The 24,708-nt window shown below is 35.6% G+C and overlaps 2 protein-coding genes across 4 annotated transcripts in view; both read right to left on the bottom strand.

The window, feature by feature from the left end:
* Positions 1 to 21,467, bottom strand: part of igl (IQ calmodulin-binding domain containing protein igloo) — a 27,505-nt gene extending 6,038 nt beyond the window's left edge. Inside the window, exons 1-3 of one of the 2 annotated variants that reach the window (XM_034315571.2) lie at positions 20,907 to 21,467; positions 6,907 to 7,188; positions 6,152 to 6,282 (exon numbers count right to left, since the gene is read on the bottom strand). In XM_034315571.2, coding sequence (XP_034171462.1) covers positions 6,152 to 6,282; positions 6,907 to 7,188; positions 20,907 to 20,979 — 486 coding nt within the window. In that variant the 5' untranslated portion in view covers positions 20,980 to 21,467. Of the gene's footprint in view, positions 1 to 6,151; positions 6,283 to 6,906; positions 7,189 to 13,325; positions 13,567 to 20,906 lie in introns of those variants that run through there. The other variant, XM_034315570.2, reaches the window with a different exon arrangement.
* On the bottom strand, positions 21,181 to 24,708 carry LOC117600300 (uncharacterized). Of its 2 annotated transcripts, XR_004580427.2 has the most exons (7): positions 24,171 to 24,332; positions 22,844 to 23,957; positions 22,627 to 22,781; positions 22,371 to 22,555; positions 22,108 to 22,287; positions 21,709 to 21,828; positions 21,181 to 21,643 (listed from the first exon to the last, which is right to left on the bottom strand). XR_004580427.2 is itself a non-coding variant. In XM_034315564.2 (6 exons), exons 2-6 carry the CDS (start codon positions 24,281 to 24,283, stop codon positions 22,115 to 22,117), a joined length of 1,740 nt encoding a protein of 579 aa, XP_034171455.2. In that variant the 5' UTR covers positions 24,284 to 24,285; positions 24,488 to 24,708; the 3' UTR covers positions 22,025 to 22,114. The 2 variants fall into 2 exon arrangements, 1 of the variants encoding a protein (XP_034171455.2); XM_034315564.2 differs by lacking the exons at positions 21,181 to 21,643; positions 21,709 to 21,828 and adding an exon at positions 24,488 to 24,708 and having other exon boundaries at positions 22,025 to 22,287; positions 24,171 to 24,285.

The raw sequence follows: 24,708 nt of genomic DNA, 5'->3' as shown, positions 1-24,708 counted from the left end.
TGTGGTCTATTTTACCGTGGCACGTTGACACGGATTTCTCGGGTTGCTTAGCGAAGGTGAAGCGATTTTTCATCGGTCCCCCTTTCCATCCTTTCTTCCCAAGTGAATATGTAGCACCTGCAACCTCTCGAGCTGACCCATATCGCGTCTACTCCGGTATATTTGCCTCCTTTGCAACGCTGGAAATGCTTTTCTTTTTCTACAAGCCTCGTTCAACGATCCGCCAACGCTTCTTCCTTTTTATTTCGATCAAATTGGCGAATCTTCAATGACCGGTTAATTCGTCATGAGAGCCACTGTAATTACAAGTCCACTGAATATAGCTCGAGTTCTCGCGTGTACTGGAATAATTTTACATTCCTAAACGTTTAACGATCGAATCCGCCAGTTCTCTAGCACCGTGTGCAAAACTGGCTGCCGTCGAACTTTCATGAATCAATATTTTCCACCGACCTTCTAATTACCATTGTCTCAGCATTTCTACACGAAACCAGCCTTCTTATATAATAGAGGATTTTTACGAGTGACTTGTAACCTCCAGATCGCATGCCGAATCACGAATTAAACACGTTTAATTGGAATATGAATTTCTTCTGTATGACACAAGTGCTGCGTCACCATTTATTTTATATTCGGCACTATACGACACACGGGGTGCGTCATCGTTTATTTTGTATCTAGTACATATAAAAATGACGCACCTAGTGCGTCGCCATTTATTTTGTATTGAGTATAAAAATGACGCATCTGGCGCATCACTGGTTATCTTGTATCAAACACTGAATGACGCACCACATGTGTCACTGTATATATAATGACGCACCTGGTGCGTCGCTACCTACTTTGTATTAAATATACAATGACACACCTGGCGCGTCATTAATTATAAACGAATTATTAAGAGTTAAAGGTAATTCCAGCAAGAAATCTCCAGTAATTTCAGACGAAATGCTTCTAAATCCTGCGGGAAGTGGAGGAATAAATCTTGCAACTGCGTCGAAATCGTCAATAAATTCTCTCTAAGTAACATAAATAAGGGAAGTACCGGTTAAAGAAAACCTTGAACATATTCCTGAAAGAATGTTAGAAATTTTCAACACGCAACTGGTTTCACGTATTCCCTGGAAACTTTTTTAATGATTTTTTCCCCCTCGTTTTCTTAGTCTTTCCACGATCAGTGAAGTGGTCCAACTTTGCCAACGGTGAGTTGGAAAAAAGTTTGATATTACGGGAGCATTCGATGCACTGCTTTGCTCTTAGGAAACGATATCACATGGGAGAGAAAAACGAGCGAGTTAAGAAAGAGATTCGGTTCGCGTGCTACGGATCTTTGTATACGTACACCCTGACGAAGTTTAAGGTCAGTCGAACACGAAACCGTTTTTTATACTGTCCTAGCCTCGACAGAAGAAAAATTGCTAGTCGCATCCAGTGTCCTTAGGGAAAAGGTCCTTTAATCGATCGACCGATAGTCTCGGATCTTTTGTCTTCTAATTCTGTGGGAAAATTAAAATATCCGTCTGTTACTTCGGAATCGAACGCGTTAAATTGTATTTTGGGTAGAATTATTTAACAATTTTTAAACAGAATGTCAGTGTTTGTAATTTCTTTCGCATTAGAGGCTGTCGCTCAAACTTTTTCTCGCGTGAGGAGATTGAAGAAGGGGACGAAGATAAAGGAGATTCCCGTATATAAATTGAGTTTTCTGTGTCGAGGACGAGATAGGAAATGATATAGTTTGTGCGTTTAGACGATTGCTATGTGCCGAAGGCTATAAACTAGGGATGTACGGGTACCCGATATTACGGGCTCGGAAAAAATCGGGCGGGTGTCCGATACATGCGTGCAGTTGGGTAGCCCGACTATTTCGGGTTCGGTCGGGTACAGTCAGGCTGATTAGTCGGGCCGCACATCCCTAGTATAAACGTTAGCGACAAAACACGCGATATTGCGTGGACGGACGAATAAAAAAATGATATACATATGTATTTATTTTCTCTCGTTTGCATTTGATTGCGACATGCACCGTTTGAAAGTTCATTATCGATTCTATATTTACTGCACAGAGGTGGTGCATTAATTAAATTAATTCGCTTCGATGGAATGATTAGTAATTACCGAATGAAATATTCTTGTAAAACTTTAGTCACTGCGAAGCTCGTTAATGAAACGCGATCAAGATTCAACACAGACGCGCTTAATTAATTATGATAAAACGGTATCCCCTTAATTTGTGAAATTTTATACATTTAAGAAACATTTTCATAGAATTCTAATCTTCCAGCGATTCTATTATACCCGAGGAACTAAGTTCCTTAAGTTTGATGCATTTCTGAGTAGACGTAGCTGTCAGTTAAACAGACAGCTTAGCAGGGCATGGAATCAATAACTGCAGAGAAACTCGATGCTTGCCAAAATTGTCTGGCAATACCGTAGAGGGATATGAAATTTTATTGCAATACAAAATCGAAAAAGAAAATTACACTCAATTCTATTTTAGATGGGGCAATTCTCTAGTGGGCGTTATGGAACAGCCCAATACTTATTCATACTAAAAAAAAAACAAGAAACGAAGTTAATTCTTTAATATAATTGCAATAAAAGAATTTTTAATTTTTTAACTTTTTGAACTGAATTGCATAATATTTTTGAAATACACTCTGTATGCCCTATGCACGTTTGGAAGTGCACGATACAGATCCAAGAAATATTTGTAATCGATGATAAACATACACACATTTATAAGAAGCAAGCTTGCCAAATCGATTCCCTTTCCGGAATAGAAGTGACATAATTCGATTTCAGAAGAGCACAACGTGAACAGATATTTTCTTCCGGGGAAAAGAATTTCCGGTCCGAAAAATCCTCCCTTTTCTGAAGTTTCGTTATTTATTACTATCGAATCTAACAACAGCAATAGTTCAGTGTATAATAATATTTTTCTTTAATTTTTACAACCCTGGGAAAACTGAAAAAAATTAATATTGAAGAAGTAACCTTGACCTAGTAAAGATGTTATTATTAATAAAAAAGAAAAAGCTATTACAACTGAAGGTTGGGGCATGCGATAACTCCATCATTTCTTTTACTACAAACTAAGTTTACATTGAATTCTCTTGTTTTGAAATTAACGCTACTTGCGTGATCACATTTCTTCCTCTCAATTTTCCCATTTTCCATAGCACTCTGCCTTTTTCCAATGCTTGTTCAGGGCTTCTCCACTTTTAACCTCTTTTTTTCCCTTTCCCCATTCTTTCCCTTGTTGTTTCCCTGCTCCTTTTTCCTCTTTTCATTTCCTGCTTTTGATCTCTCTTTCTACCTCATAGAGTTGTGTGCGCATTTTTTCTTTCCTGTGCACATATTAATGGCTGGCGAGCTGCAGCGTTGCACCCGATGGAAGAAAACTTTTCCATGCCGATGCAACCGCAGAAACAAACGATGCTAGCAATAAAGGAACAAACGACTGTGGGTGTATACACAAAACCAGGCTTGCCGGATACTTCTGATAGGGTTCGGTTTCTCAAACCTTTTCATTTTTTTTCTCTTTTTTTAATATACTCTTATTGAAGGTATGGAAACAGTAATTATTACTGAAAACATTAATTTTTTAGAAGAAATCAAGGTAAGTTTTTAAGGAAACCAATGGTTTGGGGATTTTGGGAGATACAAGCTGACTTTGCAACATGAAACTTCTGGCGATAATTCATGACATAAAAGTTTCACGAAATCGCACTTACGATATATCAGATCAAAGCGTAAAATCTGACGAAAATGGCGACATAAAGATTGCATTGATATCTTTAACACAGAAGGCATGGTGATCAGTTATACCAAATGATGCTTTTTTCAGTGTATCAAACGCCCACTTTCCGAAAGTAAAAATTCTAAGATAATTTCATGACATAAAAGTTTCTCGAAACAACGTCTATGATACATTAAAATAAAGGTTGAACCTTTACAAAAAAGTATACGTAAAGGTCTCTTTGATTTTCTTAATACAAGAAGAGTAATTGCGAATTGAAACGAACAATGCCATTGCACTGTAGCAAATATCCAATTCTGAGATCTATGAAAATTTCATGACATAAAAGTACTTAAAAATACCACTTCTAATACATGAAATTAAAGCTTAAAGCTCAAAGAAAATGTTTACATAAAGGTTTCATAAATATTCTTAATAAGAAATGGCTGAATAAGGCTGAACAAAAAATGTGGAGAAAGTTGGTCGTAAAGAAGATTGAGAAAAAATCGTAAATCTCGTTGCCAATTTCTCGGCTGCGTTCTAATTCCAGCATTTCCTGTATTTTCGCGTTCAGTTGAAGCACCCTCGAAATATCCTCGAGCGTATTGAATTGATGATATCAAGCTAATTAGATCTGGAGATTTTTCACTGGCCAGCGATTTTTCTTAAGAAAAACTCCTATTTTGTCCTTGCCTTGCTCGCAGAATTTTGGAGCTGGATTAAAACGTCAAATTTCATCTGAAACCAAGGAAATCCAATCGCGCACGTTTTCTTATCGATACCATTGTCACAGAATGAAATAAATAAAAAATTCATAACGACCGTACGAGGGACCTTTAATTTCTTTAAAAGCCTAAAAATAAAGAAAGATTCTCCTTAATGCGATCGTTCCGTTGTGCACTTTTAGAATTACATTTCAGCCGAGGTTCGTCGCAAATTCTACACAGACTTAGGGGTGTCACGCAAGAAAATACTTCTAAGCCCTCGTGTTTCTTCGAACGACGACGGTGTATTATGAAACACGCCAATCCAATTATTCACGGATTAATAAAATATGCTCGATACCGGCTACGAAGATAGTTTAGGTCCACGAGAAATTCTAATATCTTGTGTCGTCCGGCATTTTATTCGAATCAGAGTGTGTAGCCGGGTGAATGAAATAAATTTTGGAAAGTTTTCTACGTCACACCTAGCAATTGGTTTAGCGGTGGACAGAACGAATTCGGAGTCCGACGAAAATAGATTAAAATTGGTCGCAAAGGCGTCCGAAACTGGTTTATCGAAAGCACGCAATCAATTATTCATCCTTGTTTCAAACCATTGTCGCTTGGATTTCATTTCGAGAAAATATGATTGCACGCTGCTGTCTCTGTGTGTTTCTAGTCCCTGGCTCGTTTCAAGAGAAAGCTTGTTGACCGTATTTATTTTTTCCTCGACTTTGCTCCTCTCTCTCAGAAGTATGAAAGGCACACGCCCTTTAATTTCACGGTTATTGAAAAGCAACATCCACTTCGCAGTGGTAAGAAGTTTTTTAATTATCTGACGAGTTAAGTAGCGTAAGGTATTTCTGAAATACTTTCTTTCGGTGACAAAGAGAAATACCTTGAAATTATAAATTGGCAAACTTAATTTTTTAATTAATCCTTAATATACCAGGTGGTGTCACTCAAGGATCAAGTCCTGTCTTTCCCTTTATGAGTTCCTGAGGAGAATGAAAATCTAAAGAAGGGGTGCTATATAAGATTTTGAAAATCTCTGGGTCCCTTGTATCGCCATTTTCCCGAAGGAAGCTTGTACATATCTTCTTTATGCCATTCAATAATTTAAAATGTTTCTTATTTTTTCACGTGTCTTATTATCGATATAAAAGATCGATTAAATTATAAAATGAGAAATTCCTGTAAGGATTTGTATAATTTGCATAAATACTTTATATCTTGATATGTCAAGGTTAATAAAAATGAAAAGATATTGTAAAGTTTTAAAAAGATAATGGCTATGATTAAGAACTAATCAAGTACGATATTAGTCTCGATAATAGAATATTGATTACCAATTAATCCCAAGGGGACGAGCCATTGAATTTTAAGCCGGGTTTACTTTAACGCCTATTATGGGTTGCAACCTAGTTGCAGAAATGACCATGCAATAAAAATTCTTAGAAACTTGGAAAAACTTATAAAATTCTGTAATATTGCATTATGGAATTTCAGAGCAATTCCTGATCATTTTAGCCAAGGGGGTGGTGACTAGGATTTTTCGGGGGATGACTAGGATTTCGGGGGAGCTTCCTTAGAAATTTTGCAATTTAACAATTTCTGAATTTTATAATTATAGAACTTAAGAACTTAAAAATTTTATAGCTTTCTTCAACAATATTCTATGACTGATAAGAACGAACGGACTTACCTTTTCGTCCATTTTCGACGCGATATCATCAACGGCGTTCTCAGCCGATTTGACGATACCAGCAGCCTGCTCCTTTCTCGACATGTGGCCTCGGAAGGATGCCTGGATTTTCGTCGCTGCCTCGCAAAGCTCTGTCAACGAGAGAAAAAGATAGCCTTAACTTCCTGTCGATAGGCTGGGATCGATACTTCTCGACAGACGGAGGAAACAGGATTGGGCGTTTCGAGTCTGTCGAGTAGGCCAGCCTACAAAATACATTTCACCATGAAATTTAGCAAAAGGTCTATGTCTTTTGGTCGAAACTTTTTCAACGGCAGTGTAGTTCACGGTGAATGGTACGCGGTGGATAATTGGTCAATTGCCAGGAGCAAAATACGTTCATCATGGTAATGGAAAATTGCAGGATAACCAGCTTAGCATTCATGGCTAGGAATTTCCCGATAAACTCGATCGTTATCATTGTCAGAAACCTTGTAGCGTAATTGGAAAATCTGATTTCCATGAATTCGCTGAAATTTTCAAAATTCCAAAGCCATTTCCATTACCTCTACAACAATCGTCGTCGAAGATACAGCGATTTTTAAATTTGTAGATAAAGAATTTTCCTACGATTTCTCTCAATTGGCTGGAATCGTCTGTTGAATTCTGATGTGGTCTTAAATTCAAAGAAACGTGAAAAGACAGACAGGGAATCTTTAAAATCAAAGACGTTCTTTTGGGAGGCGATTTGAAGGGTTCGTACGTGACCCACTCACCCTTGTCGTCGGCACGGAACTCTTGTTGAAGTTGTTCTTCCGTTGGTTCTGAGTCTGATTTGGTCCCCGTCTGCTTTGTCGATGATTCAGTCTCTTTCATACTCTTCCTAGCGTGATGACCGCGGAATGCCGCTTGTATCCTAGTCGCGGCCTCCTCCCTTTCTTTCTCCGCTACTTTCTCTTCCTTCTTGTCCTCCTTTGAATCCTTCTCTTCTGTCTTTCCCTGTGACGCCTCTTGAGATTCTACTTTCGCTGAGCTGCCTTCGGATGCCTTTGGAATATCTGAAAATTAAAAATAATTAAGTTAGCGAAGGGTCACTTGTACAGTCATTTTCCTCAATTTTTCAACTTTAATTTGATGTATCACAAGTGGTATTTAACTGTTTTAAAATTTTGCAAATTGGATATTTGATAATGTTATAAAAACACTGTTTGTTGCAATTCAATACTACTCAGCTTGTACTTGGAATATCAGTGGGGCATTTATATAGTTATTTTTGTTAATTTTTCAGCTTTAATTTGATATATCACAAGTGGTATTTAATTGTTTTCAAATTTTTACATTTGAAAATGGTATAAAAACACTGTTTGTTGCATTCCACTACTACTCAGCTTGTACTTGGAATAACAGCGGGGCATTTATATAGTTACTTTCATTAATTTTTAAGCTTTAAATTGATGTATCATAAGCATCATTTAATGACACATTTCTGTTACGAAATTGTCATAGATTTGCCAGCAGTTACTCGATGAAAGTGTATCGCTAAGAGATTTAATCATAGACTTTGAAGCACGCGTGTATACGATTCTCTTTGAAGCTATCTTGATTAGACTGTATATCCCGTGTGAATACCGCATTGCTCTGTTTCAGCTTTGTTCGAGACATCTGCTAAAATTAAACACTATTTGTACGAGATATATACTACCCGGTGTTGAATCAAAAATGTCTTAAAAACGAAAGAAGAGAATGAACACTGTCGCGGGTGGTGGTAACAAAGAAAGCCGTGAATCATTGCTGCTACACTACTGATGACACGTGCTCTCAGTTAGGCGAGTCTAATTACCAGCCTCGTATTTCGTGGAGCAATTTTCGTCCTATTTTTAAGGCGGCACTTTGCTTCTCTCGGCACGCCTCGAGGAATCCCTTTCAGAAGAAATATCTCTGATATAAAGGAGCAAAGAAGGGAAAAAAAAGAAATTTGTAGCAACGGATTGAGGATGTGGATCAATTCCAAAGGGAACCTCTAAATACAAAAAGAAGAAAATTTTTGATTTTCTCTAATTTCTATGAGTCAGCTTCATTCGAAACAACAATAGCGAAGCGTCACCTCATTTCCGGGTTTCAACAGCTGCCTGTTGATTACTAATTAACTCAGCTTTCAAATTAAATTCGTCCGACTGTTAAGCCCGGAGAGAAGGACAAACTAATCCAGCCATCATTTTTCCTTTCGTCCTTCTCGACCCTGCTTTTACGTTCTCGTAAAACCTCGAGCATTCATAGCATCGTAAAAAAAAAAAAAGAAAAGAACAATGGAATCATTTTCTGATCATATTGCACGGATCACAAATATTTATTTATGATACATTAATAGCATACTCTTGTTAAAAATGATTTATCGGATCGAAGGGAGTAATTAAAACTTTCATACGTTTTTGTATACGTTCATTATGCAACAACAGAAAATGTTGAAGTGCCTTCCGTAAGTCTCACCTTCACCTTCCCCTAATTCATGGTTTTTGCAGGGATAGCACGCGATAATAGGGGGTGCCGTTTTAGGGGTAAGTTTCACCTTTACCCTTCAAGCGTTAACGAGCAGAAGCTGACGAGTATTCGAGCGGAAAGTTCAACCTGCAGCTTGTTAAACAACCCGGTATTTTCACACAACCCGATTTGACCCATTTCGAATTTGAATTAATAAACATTAGGGATGTGCGGCTATCCGAAAATTCAGGTCGAATTCGGGTCAGGAATTTTTGTTGGATTCAGGACCTTGGAAATTTGTCCAGTACATACATTTGTTCGGGTACCCGAAATTTCGGGACCTAAACATTACCCGACCCGAGGCTCGAGTACCCAAATTTTCGGGTACCCGTACATAGCTAGTAAACGTGAAATAATCAAAATTCAGTTATTGGTTAAAAAAATTAATTAGCATAATAATTATTGTAATGATATAATAATAATTGCTTGCATATATTAAAATTAGGGTTAAATGGTGAAACAGTGAATTTCGACGAAACTTAAAGTATCCATGGACTGCATTGTAGTGTAGGTTTCCTGTATTTAATCCATAAGTGGCACATCATTTCGTATTCCATGGGGATCGATCAAAGCAGCGTCCCTCGAGGTTCGAAACGTAATTCGTTAGCTCATAGAACGAGGCTTCCTTGTAATCTACGAAGCAATTTGCCTAAACGTATTAGCATCAGGCATCTGAAAGTAAAATTCGGCATAGACGAAAATCAGGTTGTTTCTATGCATTCGAGGACTTCTTGGTAAATTTAGAAATTTCCCATCGTCACTCGTACAATTTCGATACTTTTATTTATTCTCAATTGAAGCTGAAGATCTTTGAGCGGTACACGAGTCAACGATTTCCGCCCCGAAGGGTGTTGTCATTTTGTATTTTCTGCGATTTCTCGCTGAAAAGCAATCGATGGTATTTAATGGGTTCGCGGCTTCACATCGATATTCAATACCTCGCATCTGTTGCTTGGAAACTTGATCACTCTTGTATTGTCCTTTTAGTAACCCTTTTGTTTACTTTATATTAAGAATAATGATGAAGCGTCTGTGTTCTGTTTTTCATTAAGCTTTAAACTTTCGTTTGATGTATTGCAAGTACCATCTTGTTACACTTTTGTGTCATGAATTTCTTTCAGAACTTTCACCTTTGGAAATTAGATATTTTACGTAGTACAGAAACATTGTTTGTTGCGATGCGCAACTACTTCTCTTGCATTAAGAATATCAATGAATCATTTATATGTATATTTTTGTTAAAGTTCAAGCTTTAATTTGACATATCACAAGCGTTATTTTATAATACTTTTCTCTCTGAAATCGTGCGAGACTTTTACGCTCGAAAAGAAATCATACAATATGCAAGCCTTCTCCCAAACTCAAGCGAAACATTTTTCTTTAAATAATTCCGAAAGGGGCTTAATGAAGCCAGAAACCAGAGTGTACTGAACTGTATTATTTATGAATATACCACCTTTGCCAGCAGCCTGCTTCATTCCCGCTTAAACGCCCTCCTTTTTTTTTTTAATTTCCCCGACATTTTCACCCAAGAAGCGAAATTTCCTGCATAATCGTTGCAACATTTTTTTTCTCCTACCAGAGGAAGAAAGAAAAGACGTCATCGTGGCCACTCTTTTATAATTCATTCTGTGCTCGTTAACCTAGCTAGCCTCCGTGCGACGTTATAAGCGTAGGCCACATAGCACTTTAGTTTGAACAAAGCTGCTTAGCGAAATGTTCTCGCTTCGTCGAGATTTTCAACGTCGATGATCCGGAATTGAATGGGTAAAAATACGCGTCTCTTCGTAACAATTTAACCGTAATTTCAACATATTTATAGCCATTGATCAATTCATCGAATGTACTTTTCTTTAAGAATTTTCTTCACCCCCGTCTACAAACCGGAAATGTTGGATCATTAATTTTATGCTTGCAGGGCGTGTGAAAGTTCCGGGAGAAAATTTTCTTTCTTTGAAGTTTCGCTAATGAAACGTAGAATAAACAGGTGTTAATTAAAGAAACTTATTTACAAAACGAAATTTACAAAACGCATACAAGAGCATTCACCTAAAATTAAATGTATAATTTTTAAACAAAAAGGTTTTATATACTGGAAGAATAATTTTAAAAAAAGAGTGTAAAATTTAGGAAATTAATATAAGGTGAAATAAAAAATTTAATTTAAATTGTAGCTTTCTCCATGGTCTGTCATTCGAGGCTTAATTAGTACGTATAGTCTTCAATTACGAGCAAATTTGTTAGAACGAATATCAATCACTGCGATAAAGTGTATCATGAAATTCATTCGAATACTTTTTTATTTCACTAGTTTCTGCGTAAATGGTCGCCGGATATCGGAAATATGGCGATATTTTGCAGGAGATTCTAATTGGATTCCGTGTCGAATGCATTTACATTAAATTGGATTCCGCAGAGATAATCCTTAATCTAAATGAACTTGGTAGGTGATTAGCTCGTTGCCTTATTCCATTTATTTTTTTCTGTTTCAATTTACTATTTAACAATGGATTGTTGACATATTAAAAATATGAAAGAAAGATTATGAAAGGTAAGGAATATTGGTGTTGTGCAGAGTTTGCACTGATTTATTTTATATTAGAGTCAAGAATAAAATAAGAAACCTAAATTATTTACATTATGTGTTAATGATTTCAGCGTTCAATTTTCAAGAGACACAAGTCTTACTTTATGACTTTAATAAAAGAAAATTCATATCGTAAAATGGCTGGTAGTAAATTCTTTAATGTTTTCCAATGTACGTCCTGCTGTCGGATTCTTATATGTAGTGTCACTGGACGTGTTCGGAGACAGCTGATAACGCAGATTTTGCAAACAGAAAGTAATAAAATAAAAAATCTTTCATTTACCAAATGTCACCTGACAATTTCCTACTTTGAGAAATTTTTCAAATCGATATTTCTAAGAAATCTAGTACGAGAAATAAAATCCATTTTATACAATGGTATATCTACTACTCATGTAACACGCGATTTAATGAACACGTAAATCTAAAATTCCTCGCTTGATATCATCAACACGTTCACTGATAATCATTCCTTCGCTTCGAGAGTTCATTTACGTTCCCCGTTACACCATGTGGGTCTTTTTTATCCGGTAGAGCTACGAGCTGTTGGTGGCATTGATTTACGTAGCGATTTATGCATACAGAGAGTTTCGAATGCGAATACTAGCTGTAATAATTTCACGTCAAACACAGATGTCCTGGGACACATTATTTGCTATACGCAGAATTACTACGACACCATAGAACTCGTATTAACCATAGGAATATCCATCTTTTATTCGAGAAAAAATTTCTAAAGCGAGTTTTAAAATGTGCAAAAATTGAAATTTCTTTATTAAGATGTTTAATTTCTGCCTTCTCCCTATTTTATATAATTATTTTAATAATGATAGGTGGCATTCGAATGAGACTGAATTTCCAAATTTCATATAAAATTATTTTAATCAAGATAGACAGGTATATTTAATTTTTGAAATAAAATTTATTTGCTAATTCGGTATAATTTAATTGTTCAACTTGACGGCACAATTTCATTATTATTTTCCAAGGAAAAATAAACGAGATACCCGGCTTGTGAAATGGAGAATACTGGAGGAAATTTCAACGGAGATTCCCGGACAAAAGAGTCTCGTATCGCTCGAGGTGTTTGCGAACATCGCAAACTCCCTGTTTAAACAATGTCAGCCTTGTCTTGACGAGTACGGAATTTGCAAACGAAATGATAATGTTCTAATAAGGAGTTCCTAATGAATTTAACTTTAAAAATTTTAGAAATATTTGAGTGAATATTATGCATTTTCAATAAATAAATGAAAGAGTTTAAAAGAATAAATAGATGAAATTATCTAAAAATGAACAATAATATTCTAAAATTTTTGCAATTTAATTTAACAAAAAATTCAGCTTCAATTTTTCAAACACTTAAACAAAAAGTTTCCTAGAATTTCCATTTCACAAAAGTCCAACCAATTCCATTGTTTCAGTATTTTTTTCCTTTCATCCACTTGGAATCCTATTGTTCCCTCTTTCTTTCGGAAGTAAATAAAATGGTGGAAGAGGGGTTTCCGCATTCAAAATCGCTTCCGATTGCATTAATTATCGGGTGTGACCACGATAATGGCCTGTCTGCTTACTAAATTACACACGATCGTTATCGATTCCTCGTCAATTCGCGTTCCTATCTGATCCATACCAGAATTAAAATCACAAGATAAAAAAAGAAATTTCTATATAAATGATAATTTTTCGAAAACACAATTACTAGTTGTTAATTATTGATAATTGTTTAAATAATAAACTTGAAATTTAGCACCTTTCAATTTTTATCATTTTTAATTCATTATAATTAATAATGATAAGAAATATTGTAAATTATTTAATTGCGATTTTATTTAATATTGAAACGATTTAACTTGTAAACCGAGGGATGTATTTGTGTAAAATCACAAATTACCCTCCACTCGCGGAATTATTATTATTATTATTATTATTATTATTAGTGAAAGAAATAAAGGGGTTTCGCGTGTCACGACACCATAAATGTATTTTTATTCCAAGTGTTCGAGGTGCATGCAAATTTTGCATTCAACACGCATCCCTTTAAGAATCAAAGGTACGTATGCGACTCACCTGGATAAACGCGACGCCTAACCCCTTTTCCACCTTCGCGAACGTATTCTACCTGACCCAATGCGTGACTGGCGCATTCTGGGTACCGCCGGTACCTTTTATAACCTCTCCACTCGTCAGCCCTGCGCGGAACGCCACGCAGTCTCTGTGATGCACAGGGACGTGCCTGCGTGGGTGCCTCTTGTTCAACAATTTTTTTTTCTTTTTTTAAGGAAAGTGTAACCATTTTAGCAACGAAAAGGTCACTGTCAATTTTCAATATTAAATTTTTAGAAGCTATCGAGGAAATATTTGATTAACAACTTTATTGTGAACTTGCTAGAATTAAAATAGAAATCATCAGATGAAAAATTCAGAATAAAAGAGAATTTGTTTTTAGTCTACGAGACTGACAAACGGTTATCGGTTTTAAAATTTGTATTGGATAGAGAAATGGTACCTCAACGCGACCACCAACTACACGACCATACAACTGACAACTGGTAAGCCAGATGGTATTTCTAAGGTTTTCAGACCCATGAACTCGCCAGTTCCTACGCTTCTCTGCTGGATATTCTACCTAAGCCATTTAAATAAACATTTCTACCACTTCAATTTTCTTAAAAATTTTTCTGCAATTTCCAATTTGTAATCTTGATCTTTGTAATAATTAATAAATTTACAAGTTGTTTTTTTCTGTAGTAGAATAAAATTAGGTCATAGGGGTTGTAAGATCTTGTTTCAAGTAGTTCAGTATTATTTTAACTAATAGTGTACACTCCACGTTCTACGTGATGTAGATTGTAGAGTACCTAGGTTTCCAATTACTCTAACTAAATCGATAACGTGGTCGTAGTTTCAACTAGCCTGAAAAAATGTTTACTTTCCAAACGTATTTGTACCCCGCAAATGAGTAACAATCTTACTGTTAACCGAATAAAGGAAACAAAATAAAAAATTAAGAATAGGAAGCCTGAAAATTGATATCTGACCTCAATTTCAAATTGAAAGTTAAAAATTTGAAATTTGGACATAGAAGACAAAAAATTTAGTCTGAAATTCGAAAGTTAAAAAATTGCAAATCTAAAAATTAAAAATAATTGAAAATGAAAAGCCTAACAATTAAAATTGAAAAATTGAAAACTGAAAAATTGAATCATTATATCCTTAATAACAACACCTGTCCCTTTTCATTAAGGAACCCTAATTAATCTATATATAAAAAAAAAGGAAAATGTCTATGTAGTTGTTGAAAAATGTACTCAAATTTTTGTCCCAAGGATAATAAAAAAAGATTTAGGATAAAAATTAGAAACAGTGTCACGTAACTGAATAAATTTGATGGAAATTAAATCTTCCAGTTCCTTGAAGAGGCGGACAAGGAACGAGTCTGGAGAGTCCAATTAAAGATCGAATAGCGGATGGATACGTGCTCGAGGACCAAGAACAATCTCCTCGATAAAATGTATAATTACTTTAAGCCGTGATCTTCTTTGCATCCCTTATTTCACGAAAGCTTTAAAAAATCAACTCGACTGTTCTTTTACTGCCACCTGTTTCGAAGGCACTTGACGAAATTATTTCGTGTGAACTACAGCCGATAAAGCAGAGACATATGAAGAGCTTGTACGACTTTACCAACAACCAGCACCCACATAATTCCGCAGTTTGTCAGAGCAAAATAAATGTGCTTCTGATATATGATCGACCCGTACTACTTGTGCTACTGAAACGTACAATTGTACTACTTAGTACCCTTATTTTATTCATTTGCTATTTTGTTTGCATTTGTAATTAATTAAATACATTTTGAATAACAAATTGCACTCAATTTATTTATCTGCTGTATGTTTTGTTGATAAAATTGATTAATATATTAATGAAATGAGAGTCAATAGTTGCTGCTGTCCTAAATTGTATATAATTGAATAATTAATTAAAAGTAAATAGTAGATAAATGCTGAATAGTATTAGTATTATACTGAAAGTGTAAGAAGTAAACTACAAGATTTTTTGTAAGTGCACCCTTTATTCCTACATGTCTGATTTATGATTGACTTATACTATTTGTTCTGCCAGAAAGATTAATTAAAATTTAATCTAAGAGACTACTAAGTGTTTGAAAAATATTTTCAATTTAAGTAACTTTCTGGGTTGACAATTATAATTATCAAGGATCATGCTTAGCCTTCTCACCCCTTTTTTCAAAAAACTTTTAAACTAGTCCCTGGATTGTGTATATAACTCGTCCGCTTTTCATCCCTTTGGACATTCCACAGACCAGCATTTAATTTTTATCATCCTCCCTCTATTTCTTTCAAGGTAAACTTTAAAGCATATACGAATATTAAATTAAATTTATGGCGAAACAAATTTCCTTTGCCTCTGAACTTTACAGTAGTCATTAATTCTTCAAGGTTATTGAAATTTTCCATTTAAAACCGTTTTTAATTATTCAATATTCCTCAAGCTAAATGAAAGTTCATTAATTGTTCAATTTGGAAAGGTATTCTTGTTGGCTTTCCGTCAGACGACGAGGTATTTTAATTCACTGATATCAAACAATTGCAGAGAATAGTTGAGAACTATGTTCGAACAAGATAAACGTGAATTATAGCGATGTCAGACCATGCGTAGTTCATACTACTTGCTAGTAGACAGCCCCATTTCAGTTTTAGTTTAACTTGCAACATTTAAATTGGGAGTTTGCAATTTTCAATTTTCTAAATTTTAAAATTTAAATTTGCAATTTTTTCAAATCTCAAGCTTTCAATTTTCAAAAGAATTAATGTTAAAAAATACTGAACGTGTCTAATGATCTCTGTGTCACAATTAATGAAACAAGAAACGTGTGCCAGTGAAAAGAATCGTCAACAGTTAGGTAAATTAAGCTCTGCCATTAGTGAAAAGAGGTCTGCACTTATTAACAAAAGAGAAACGTTCTTTCATCTCTAATAACTATAACGCTAGGAAAAAAAAAAATTGCATGATTCAGAGGGAACAATTAGTCATCCATCATATTCTCGTGTCTCGACAGTAATAAATTACATCCTATTATCATCTTTCTTCGATCGCAAAAACATTTCCTAAAGGGTGGAACGTTTAATGATTACACAGAAACTGAGAATATTATCAGGAATTATTTTCAATTAAAAAATACTGATTTATAAAAAATCGTATTTCAAATAATTCTCGAATGTTCATTCTTTTCTTTTTTGTATGATCATATATGACCTGCATCGTCAAGAAGGTGTTAAGAACTTAAGAAGCTTCGAACATTAAATCCGATCAGTAAATCTTAACTGTTGACGTAGTGGCAACAGGCGAATAAATAGATCGGTCGAACGCAGAAATAAAACAGTGGAATGCGACGAGAAACACAATGATTCACACGTACGTTCACATCATTAGGCTAACATTTACTTCTACATATAGAGTAATTTGAAAAATTGAAATGTGGAAGCTTGCAATTCGAAAAATTGCCAATTGGAAATTCAACAAATTGCAAGCTTAAAATTCGAAACATTAATAATTTGGAATTTAAAAATTTTAATAAAGCTTAAAATTTAAAAAATTGCTAATTAGAAACTGAATATTTGAAATTTATTGACCCAAATCAAAGCTATTGGTCCAATTCAGAATCTGTGCAGCAGTATGTTAATAATTTGGGAATTCACGAAAGCGACTGAGACTAGGGATAGAATGTGGGTCACAATCATTGGTATTTTAACTATCAATAGCAAGAGATATTAATAAATTTTCAGATTAATAACTGTGCAACATCGTAACATTTTTAAGTCTATAAGTAAAACAAATGTGCCAGTATGAAACTTAATGGTCTCCAGTTGTCGAGCGACCTGTTTATTGATTTATTAGCATCAGAAACGTTTCTTTTCTTGCACACTTTGAGGTGAACGTTCTATAACCTTTGACCCTTCACCTTAAGATTGGCAGAGTCGTTAGCCATCCAGCACTTGGCACCTCGGCTACGTTGAATGGCCTATTATCTCACTTCAAAGGTAACCGTTTCATTGGAATTCAATATTTTAAGCTCGATAAAAGATAAGTGGGAACATGTCTCAATAAAAGATGATTAATATTATCTAAGCTTATGAAACTGTCATAGACAGTGTTCGCGTTTATCGTGAACCGATAACTATGACGGAAGTTGGAATTTATGTTTCCTGGAAACGTAATGCACGGGGAACTATCAAACCTTGAATCTGTCGACAGAATACCATAAATACGAATAGTGTGCTTTCCATTTTCAATTCTAAAGTTTTCTATTTTCAATTTTTCAATATGCAATTTCTTAAGTTCCGAGTTTTCAATTCCTAATTTTTCAAATATTAAACTTCCAATTGCCAAATTGCAATTTTTCAAATTTCCAGTGGTCAATATGCAATTTCTTAAGTTTCGAGCTTTTAATTCCTAATTTTTCAAATATTAAACTTTCAACTGCCAAATTGCAGTTTCCCAATGTTAAGTATCTCTAACTAGGCTACAGATAAATAACGTCCAGTTTAGAAGAAATTAGGTCCGAGCCGAAGGAGGGGTGTGGCCATGGAGTACATCAGACTGTCGGGCACCCATGAACAAACCCCAGAACGCTAGGCGTCCCATATTTCGAGTTATTGCCGGCGGTAATTGCATCGGAATGGAATCGATGTTGGCCGACTTGCCAGAAGAAAGGAAAAGAGATTCGCTATGCGTGCATAAGTCATGGGACACCTTACTGTTCAATTCAAAACACAAAGAGCCTCGAGTATTTTCTTCGCAGTTCTCTCGACTTTAACTTGTACCTAATAATTCTTCGCTTGCGTGCCGAGGCTATTTTGTTTCTTGCAGTAATAAAGATTATTTGTTGTTACAGTCGCGCCATGGTTGCTATGCATCCGTCGGCAATTAATTATTCATAAGCTCGCGTTAATTTAACGAAGTGTTATTTATATAAATTATATAAAATCGAATACAAATGAATTGTTCCAATTGTTTAATTAAGTTTTCCAGACAAACAGCGATCTAAACATGGAATTGTCGATGGAAATGTAGCGTGTCCATTAGGAAACTTATCGCGGCTGTTAACGATCGCATAAATAATTCATTCGTTCTCGCACGAATGCGTTTTTAACCCACCAACGACCCCGCTATCGTAGCTGAAGAGAAACCTGAAGAAGACCAAAATAAATGATCCAAATGAATATTATTTAACAACGTGTATACAAAGAGAGTTTAAAAATTATTTCACAAATGAGAAAGGGGTCAGATATCGCACGCGACCTCGCGAACACGAAAGCAACTTTACCTTCTGTTTGCGATTGTGCTACTTGTCGATTAAGAGAATTAAAGAGAGGAAAAAAAAGATCGAATCTGCGTAGCAGGAAGTCGATCGAACACGGTCAATCGATATCGCACGCGAGTGCTTCAATCAATGCGGCCTTGGGTTTAACTTGTCGTGGGTGTATTTGTCTCCGATCGATTGATTTCGAGGAAATTCAGGGCGGAAAAAGGCGAAGACTGAAATTTTTTTTAAATATCCATTGTAACAACCCCAAAAATGTGGAGTGGCTTTTACAAAATTTTAAAATTCTAAAATTTAAGAATACAAAAATTCCAGGACTCCGAAAATTTTAACATTTCTATGACACCTGGCCCACCCCCGAGAAAAATCCTAGTTACGCCAATGGTTGAATAAGAATCAAAGAATAACTGGAATTTTATCCATTTTTCTGTTTTCCAATCGAGAAGTGTTCGATCGGAAAAAGTGGATTTCAGACACGTGGCTGAATCGGTTTTGGCACTTTTCCACTCAACTACCGCTGTCAGTGAAATAAATATATTATTCGAGCCTACGTGTCCGCCTTGGCAAGAAACTTCGTTTCCCAACAGGATAATAATTGATTGAGAGAAGCTGACATAGCGTAAACACGAATTTCTACCAATTTACTAATCTTATGGACATTTAATTATACTGTTGTCTTTGATTTTTTTTTTTTTTAAGATCCTAGTAAACAGAAACTCGAAGGTCTTTGAAATAAATAAAAGATTCTTTCATGACCCCGAATGCCTCGAAAGGTTCAGCCCTATCACGCGACCAAGTTCGGGGTTCAACGAAATAGGAGACTTCGAGTTTGCGACAAGCGAGAAAATCAGGTTAACCTAGAAACGAAGGGAGGAAAATCTTATTTATCACCTGGACAAACGAGGCTAATGAATTTTTGAAGGGAAAAAAAATTTCTTCGAACTAAATATTTTTCATTCCAGAATGATAGAATCGAATAGACGATATCGCGTTATCGATGATCCTTCGTGAGCTGGAATATCTGAAACGTGAACCACTCGTTCCGAATAAAATTTTCATACATTCACCGCCGATATTGCTTTGCAAAGAAGAAAATGCTTCCACAGACGCATAACTCAATGGCAACGTGCCTCTACTTTATACGCGACAAAGTATGTTTTTATAATTCGAAAAATATCCAATATCATAGCTAAGTTCTGAAATTCTGCCTTTACCTTATACATGACAAAGTATATTTTTATAATTTGAGAAACATCTAATATCATAGCTAAGCTCTGAAATTCTGCGTTTACCTTATAGTTAAGCTCTGAAATTCTTCGATGACTAAGAAATGAAACAGCAACACGACTGTGTAGTAAACAAACGGAGGATATTATTCCGAATGATGATGATACATTTCCTGTGAATATTGCAATCGTACGAACAGATTTCGTGATATACAGCCCTGTTCGTGACTGGAATTTTCAGAATATCCTCCTCAAGGATAACGAATGATAAAAAATAGAAATAGAAGGCCGAGAACTTCAAGTTTGTAATTTGAGAGATTTACTGACCTTCGTTTTACAACGAGGAATTGCAATTTAAAAATTCCAGTGTACCGTGGAATAAACTAAATATTGTTGATTCAGTTACCACAGTGAAGTGCAAAGGTCGTCTTACGGGGTAAGGGGTAGTTCTGTAATCACTGAGGAATTTTTAAAAGAATCTATCATTTGTTCCTGTTTCTAAATGAAATTCTTTTCATATACACAAAATTTGAAAAATTCACAAATATGCAGCATAAATGGGAAAAAATTCCTCAATATAGTATATCTCCAACAACATATTTCAAGGTCATCGAAATCGATGATGGGACTCTTTCATGCGTAATTATCAATAATTTGTTAATAAATAATTTATTCTTTTATAAATACAAGTAGTCGCCTTTGTTTATTAATTGTTGAAACAATAATTACTAAGCGTACTATGAATAGCGCTTGAGATAATTGATAAGAGGCATTGCTTAACAAAAGAACACTCTTGTGGAGATATAAAGTTCATGCTGCAACTATTTATCGCGAAAGACCAGTTGATTACTCAATTAAAAGGTTAAACGAATAGTGCGCTGCTAAGATGATCAGAGCTCCATTGAATCATCAATAATATTTCAAACAATGCATCATAAATGGTTACTAAGAAATTTTTAAATTTACCCACCTTAGGGTGTATACGTATCGCGATCAGATAATTGAAAATTATCTCCATTTTACCATATTATCTGAATACGAATAACCGTTTATTTCAACATGAAAATTACTCACCACCGTTCTTAGCATCCTCCTTGGCTTCATCCCCGACTGGCTGCACGCTCTCCTTGCTCGTGTTGCATCCCATTTTTCACTGTGCTCCTTTAAATCCTTCCCGATCTTTATCCTCGAATTGCAAACGCCCACCGTTTCTCGCGACACTCGTATTATTCGCGATTACGATCGAGCAAGTACTTTTCTCGTTAACATCGAGTCGTCCGTATAAAAGACGCTAATCACGAGGAAGCTTCAACATGTATATATACTCGAAAAATTGTCTTTATTTGAGAAGGACGCAATATTCGTTGGTACGGTAAATCACAGAGCGTACGGATTAAAAAAAAAAAAGTAATTTTGACTGGAGGTGAACGACACGGCGTGGTACCGGCTTACGTTACTCAGGGGGGAAATATACAATTATTTTGTGCGGTTGATCAAACTGGACGTATAGGTGGATTATTTAATTCTTATTTGGCCGACGAAGGTAATCTACGGTATGAAAAGAGCGTACAAAAGCTACAACCGGCGAACACTAAACCCTAACCTACACGAGACGAAGAACACAGATATCCCGTCGGTGTCGCGAGGCGTACTGACACAGCCGTCGACCCTGCCCTTGCGTCTCGACTACGCGAGTCGATATATATTTGCGATTCGATTGTGCGTACGCATCTACGGTCGCGCGGAGACTTTACTTGAGAATCTGCTTGAAGGAACAAGCGTCCCAGCCGCTTTAATTTATTTAGGCTCTCCTAAAAAAGAAATCTATGTTGCAAAAATATAGGCAGGAAATTCAAATTATGAAAAATACATTTACAATGCAATTCGCCACTCCCAACTCTGGTGTGTACTTTTAGCTCTCATTGATTTCACAAACTTGCTTGCAACGAGCAGACTGGTGGCAGACAGGCGCCAGCTTTCGTACTCGTCTCGTTTTCTGGAACGAATATCGATTTTACGGTTTTGATAATCCCACACGGATGATTCATGCTCGCGTATTTGTTTCCGGTTTATATCTCGCGTGACTTGGATTAAAGAGCAGCGACAAACAGCTGTCGCCTTTTTTAAATGTTTCTTTAACACGCGCGGCTGGTTTTTACCATGGAGATGCTTGAGATAGACAGTTAGAACGATTATTAACGAATTTATAGTGTTGTTTATTAAGTAGAAATTGTGTTTTACAATTTCTCGTCGATAATTTATAGAAAATAGATACTTTTATTTTACATGTCCGAAGTGCTCCATTTGTAAGCTTCTTCTTGACGAGCTACCTTCGCGTTTTGAGCCTCGAACCATCGTTTTTCGTATCCATTACTTCTATCCACCCCGTCCCATCTGTGACCCGGTTTAATACCAAAACGATTTGGCATATATGATCCTTGGTACGATGGTCGGTCTGAAAACATAATAATTAAGATATAAGTATACTCCTTGATGACAAATATATTAATAAACAATTAAATCTAAACATTCTCTTACCTGGTTTCCTCTTGCCTTCCTTTATTTGCTTCTGTTTGATATATTCCAACATGGGATCACCTTCTCTCTCCTGTTCTCGGAGTCTTTTATCTAAATCAGCGTCATCGGCATACCTTGCTAATGGTTTACTCATTTCATAGAGATCATCTTTTAATTTCTCTTCACGATCCTCTACCTGTTTCAAACTGATCAAGAAACATACTCTTAGGATCTCCCATATGGTTTTGTGTTGTAAATTAAATTTTGTGCTACTTACCCTGCTCCCCATTTAGCATATTTTTCATTCAATTCTGATTGTCGCTTTTGTTTCTCACGTTCCTCGGCCGCTTCAGCTTCTAAGTTACGTTTTCTTCCAGTTTTTGAATCGCGTAGAACCACTGCTTGACCGACCCCAGTAACTTCTTTGCTAAGCTGTAAAAGAAAATAAATTTTGTAAATTTATTCTGAATTAAAAAAGCAAATGAAATTAGTACCTTGTTGAAGTGTTCAGCTTCTCGTTTTTTATGCGCCTCTGTTTCTTCTCTTAAAGCCCTGGCATTTTGCAATCCTGCTGTCTTTCCATCTAATGTCTTCTTCATTCGTCTTTCATTATCCGCATAGTCAGTATCTCTATGCCTCGACTTTTCCTTTCTATAAGAATTCTCTGTGTGAGAATCGCGTTTATATTTATCATCCGATCTATTCCTTTTAGACTTATGGAAATCATTGCCATCTCGGCTAGGGCTTATATCTCTATTCTTTCTTCGAGGTGGGCTCATATCTGAATCATAATATCTCCTATATGGCTTGGAACTCTTATCAGAATGTTTATAATTTTTTTCTTTGTGTGAACCTCTATGCTTATGTTCCCTCTGTGGACTGAAATCATTATGTCCAGAATGTGAATTTTTATGCTTTTTATTCTGCCTTGGAGGACTCAGATCAGAGTCATGGTTTTTATGTTTCTTATTTTTTGGTGGATTTAAATCTGAATCAGAGTACTTCCTACTTCTCCTAGGAGGGGTTAAATCTGAGTCAGAATCTTTCCTATTTCTTCTAGGAGGACTTAAATCTGAATCATTTTTATCTCTATGTTTTATAATCTTTTTACTCTTTCTTGGTGGACTCAAATCAGAATCAGATCTCTCTTTCCTCCTTGTCTTCTTTTTAATTTTACCAGTTGGAATGTCTGTTGAACTATTATCACTGTCACTATTACTTTGCGAAGCTTTGTGCGCATGTTTCTTAGACTTCCTTCTAGGTGGACTTAAATCACTATCTGCATCTGCTTTGTTCTTTTTGGATACTCTTGGAGGAGATAAATCATTATCTAAATGTTTCTTTTGTTTTCTTGGTGGAGATAAATCATGGTTCTTTACTTTTTTAGATTGTTTGTTTTCTTTGTTAGAACTGGTGACGGTCAAGTCTCCACCTTCGTCATCTGCTACAATTTTCCATCTCCTTTTATCTGAGAAGTCAACTGGTCCACGTTCATCTACTACACCAGCAATTTGAGGTGCATCTTCTGCATCCACGAAGATATCAAATTCATTTTCTTCCATAGGTCTCATGTTCTTCAGGTCTATGTCATCATCAACGATTTTAACTCTGCAAAACACATCTTAAAATTTGTGCAAGGAAACGAAGAGTCTTTGTAAAGGATCAATTAGTTTCTAAAGTTATAATCAATTAGTTTCTCTCCTCTTAAAATTTCAAAATACTTCCTGGAAGTTGTGTTAAACAATTACTATAACCTAAAACACAAGGGTCTCCTGTTGAAACTGACAAGAAAAGGTATATTATATGCAAATTGAGACCTACGTTTTAGTTCCTAGTTTCATCTTCTTCTTCTTTTTCTTCTTTTTATCGTCGCCATCTCCGGAGGACAAGTATTTCTTTAAATATTCTTTCTGATCTACAAATTTCTTCTCCATCGCTGAAACGCGCAACTTATGCTACTAGAATGTTTCACACGTTGTTCACATGGGGACGCTGTGATCGCTATTTAAACATTCGGCGCAAAAATGCACAATACTCTCTCTGGCCCATAATAATAGTAGCAAAAGAAAATAAATATAGAACGCAACATTTATTATCAAAAAACTAGATTAAATTAAACAATAAATTAAAAATATTACTTTTAATTTTTATTTTGAGTGCTCAGATAGTTTCTGGATTTTTGAATAATTTTGTTACTGCATTTTAAACTTGTAGGTAGGATCCCTTAGCTGCGAAGCTTTGCTTTCCCTATATGCGTGAGCTTAAAATCTGGATCAAGAATTGGTAAGAACTGGACTTTTCATCTTACTTTTAACTGAAATAAAGCAATTGATTTCGATCAGCGGATGAAATTGGAAAA

This window comes from Osmia lignaria, chromosome 15 (genome assembly GCF_051020975.1).
Source record: "Osmia lignaria lignaria isolate PbOS001 chromosome 15, iyOsmLign1, whole genome shotgun sequence".
Taxonomy (NCBI): domain Eukaryota; kingdom Metazoa; phylum Arthropoda; class Insecta; order Hymenoptera; family Megachilidae; genus Osmia; species Osmia lignaria.
The sequence above is the reverse complement of the archived record's forward strand: the minus strand, read 5'-3'. Positions and strand labels throughout refer to the sequence as shown.

What these genes read in the sequence shown, in the direction of transcription:
- LOC117600300 (XM_034315564.2), bottom strand. Translation starts at nt 24,283, where the DNA reads ATGGAGAAGAAATTTGTAGATCAGAAAGAATATTTAAAGAAATACTTG. An exon ending in TATGCTAAATGGGGAGCAGG is followed by an intron (nt 22,556 to 22,626) that starts GTAAGTAGCACA and finishes TTTCTTGATCAG; the next exon opens with TTTGAAACAGGTAGAGGATC. An exon ending in GGAAGGCAAGAGGAAACCAG is followed by an intron (nt 22,288 to 22,370) that starts GTAAGAGAATGT and finishes TTATGTTTTCAG; the next exon opens with ACCGACCATCGTACCAAGGA.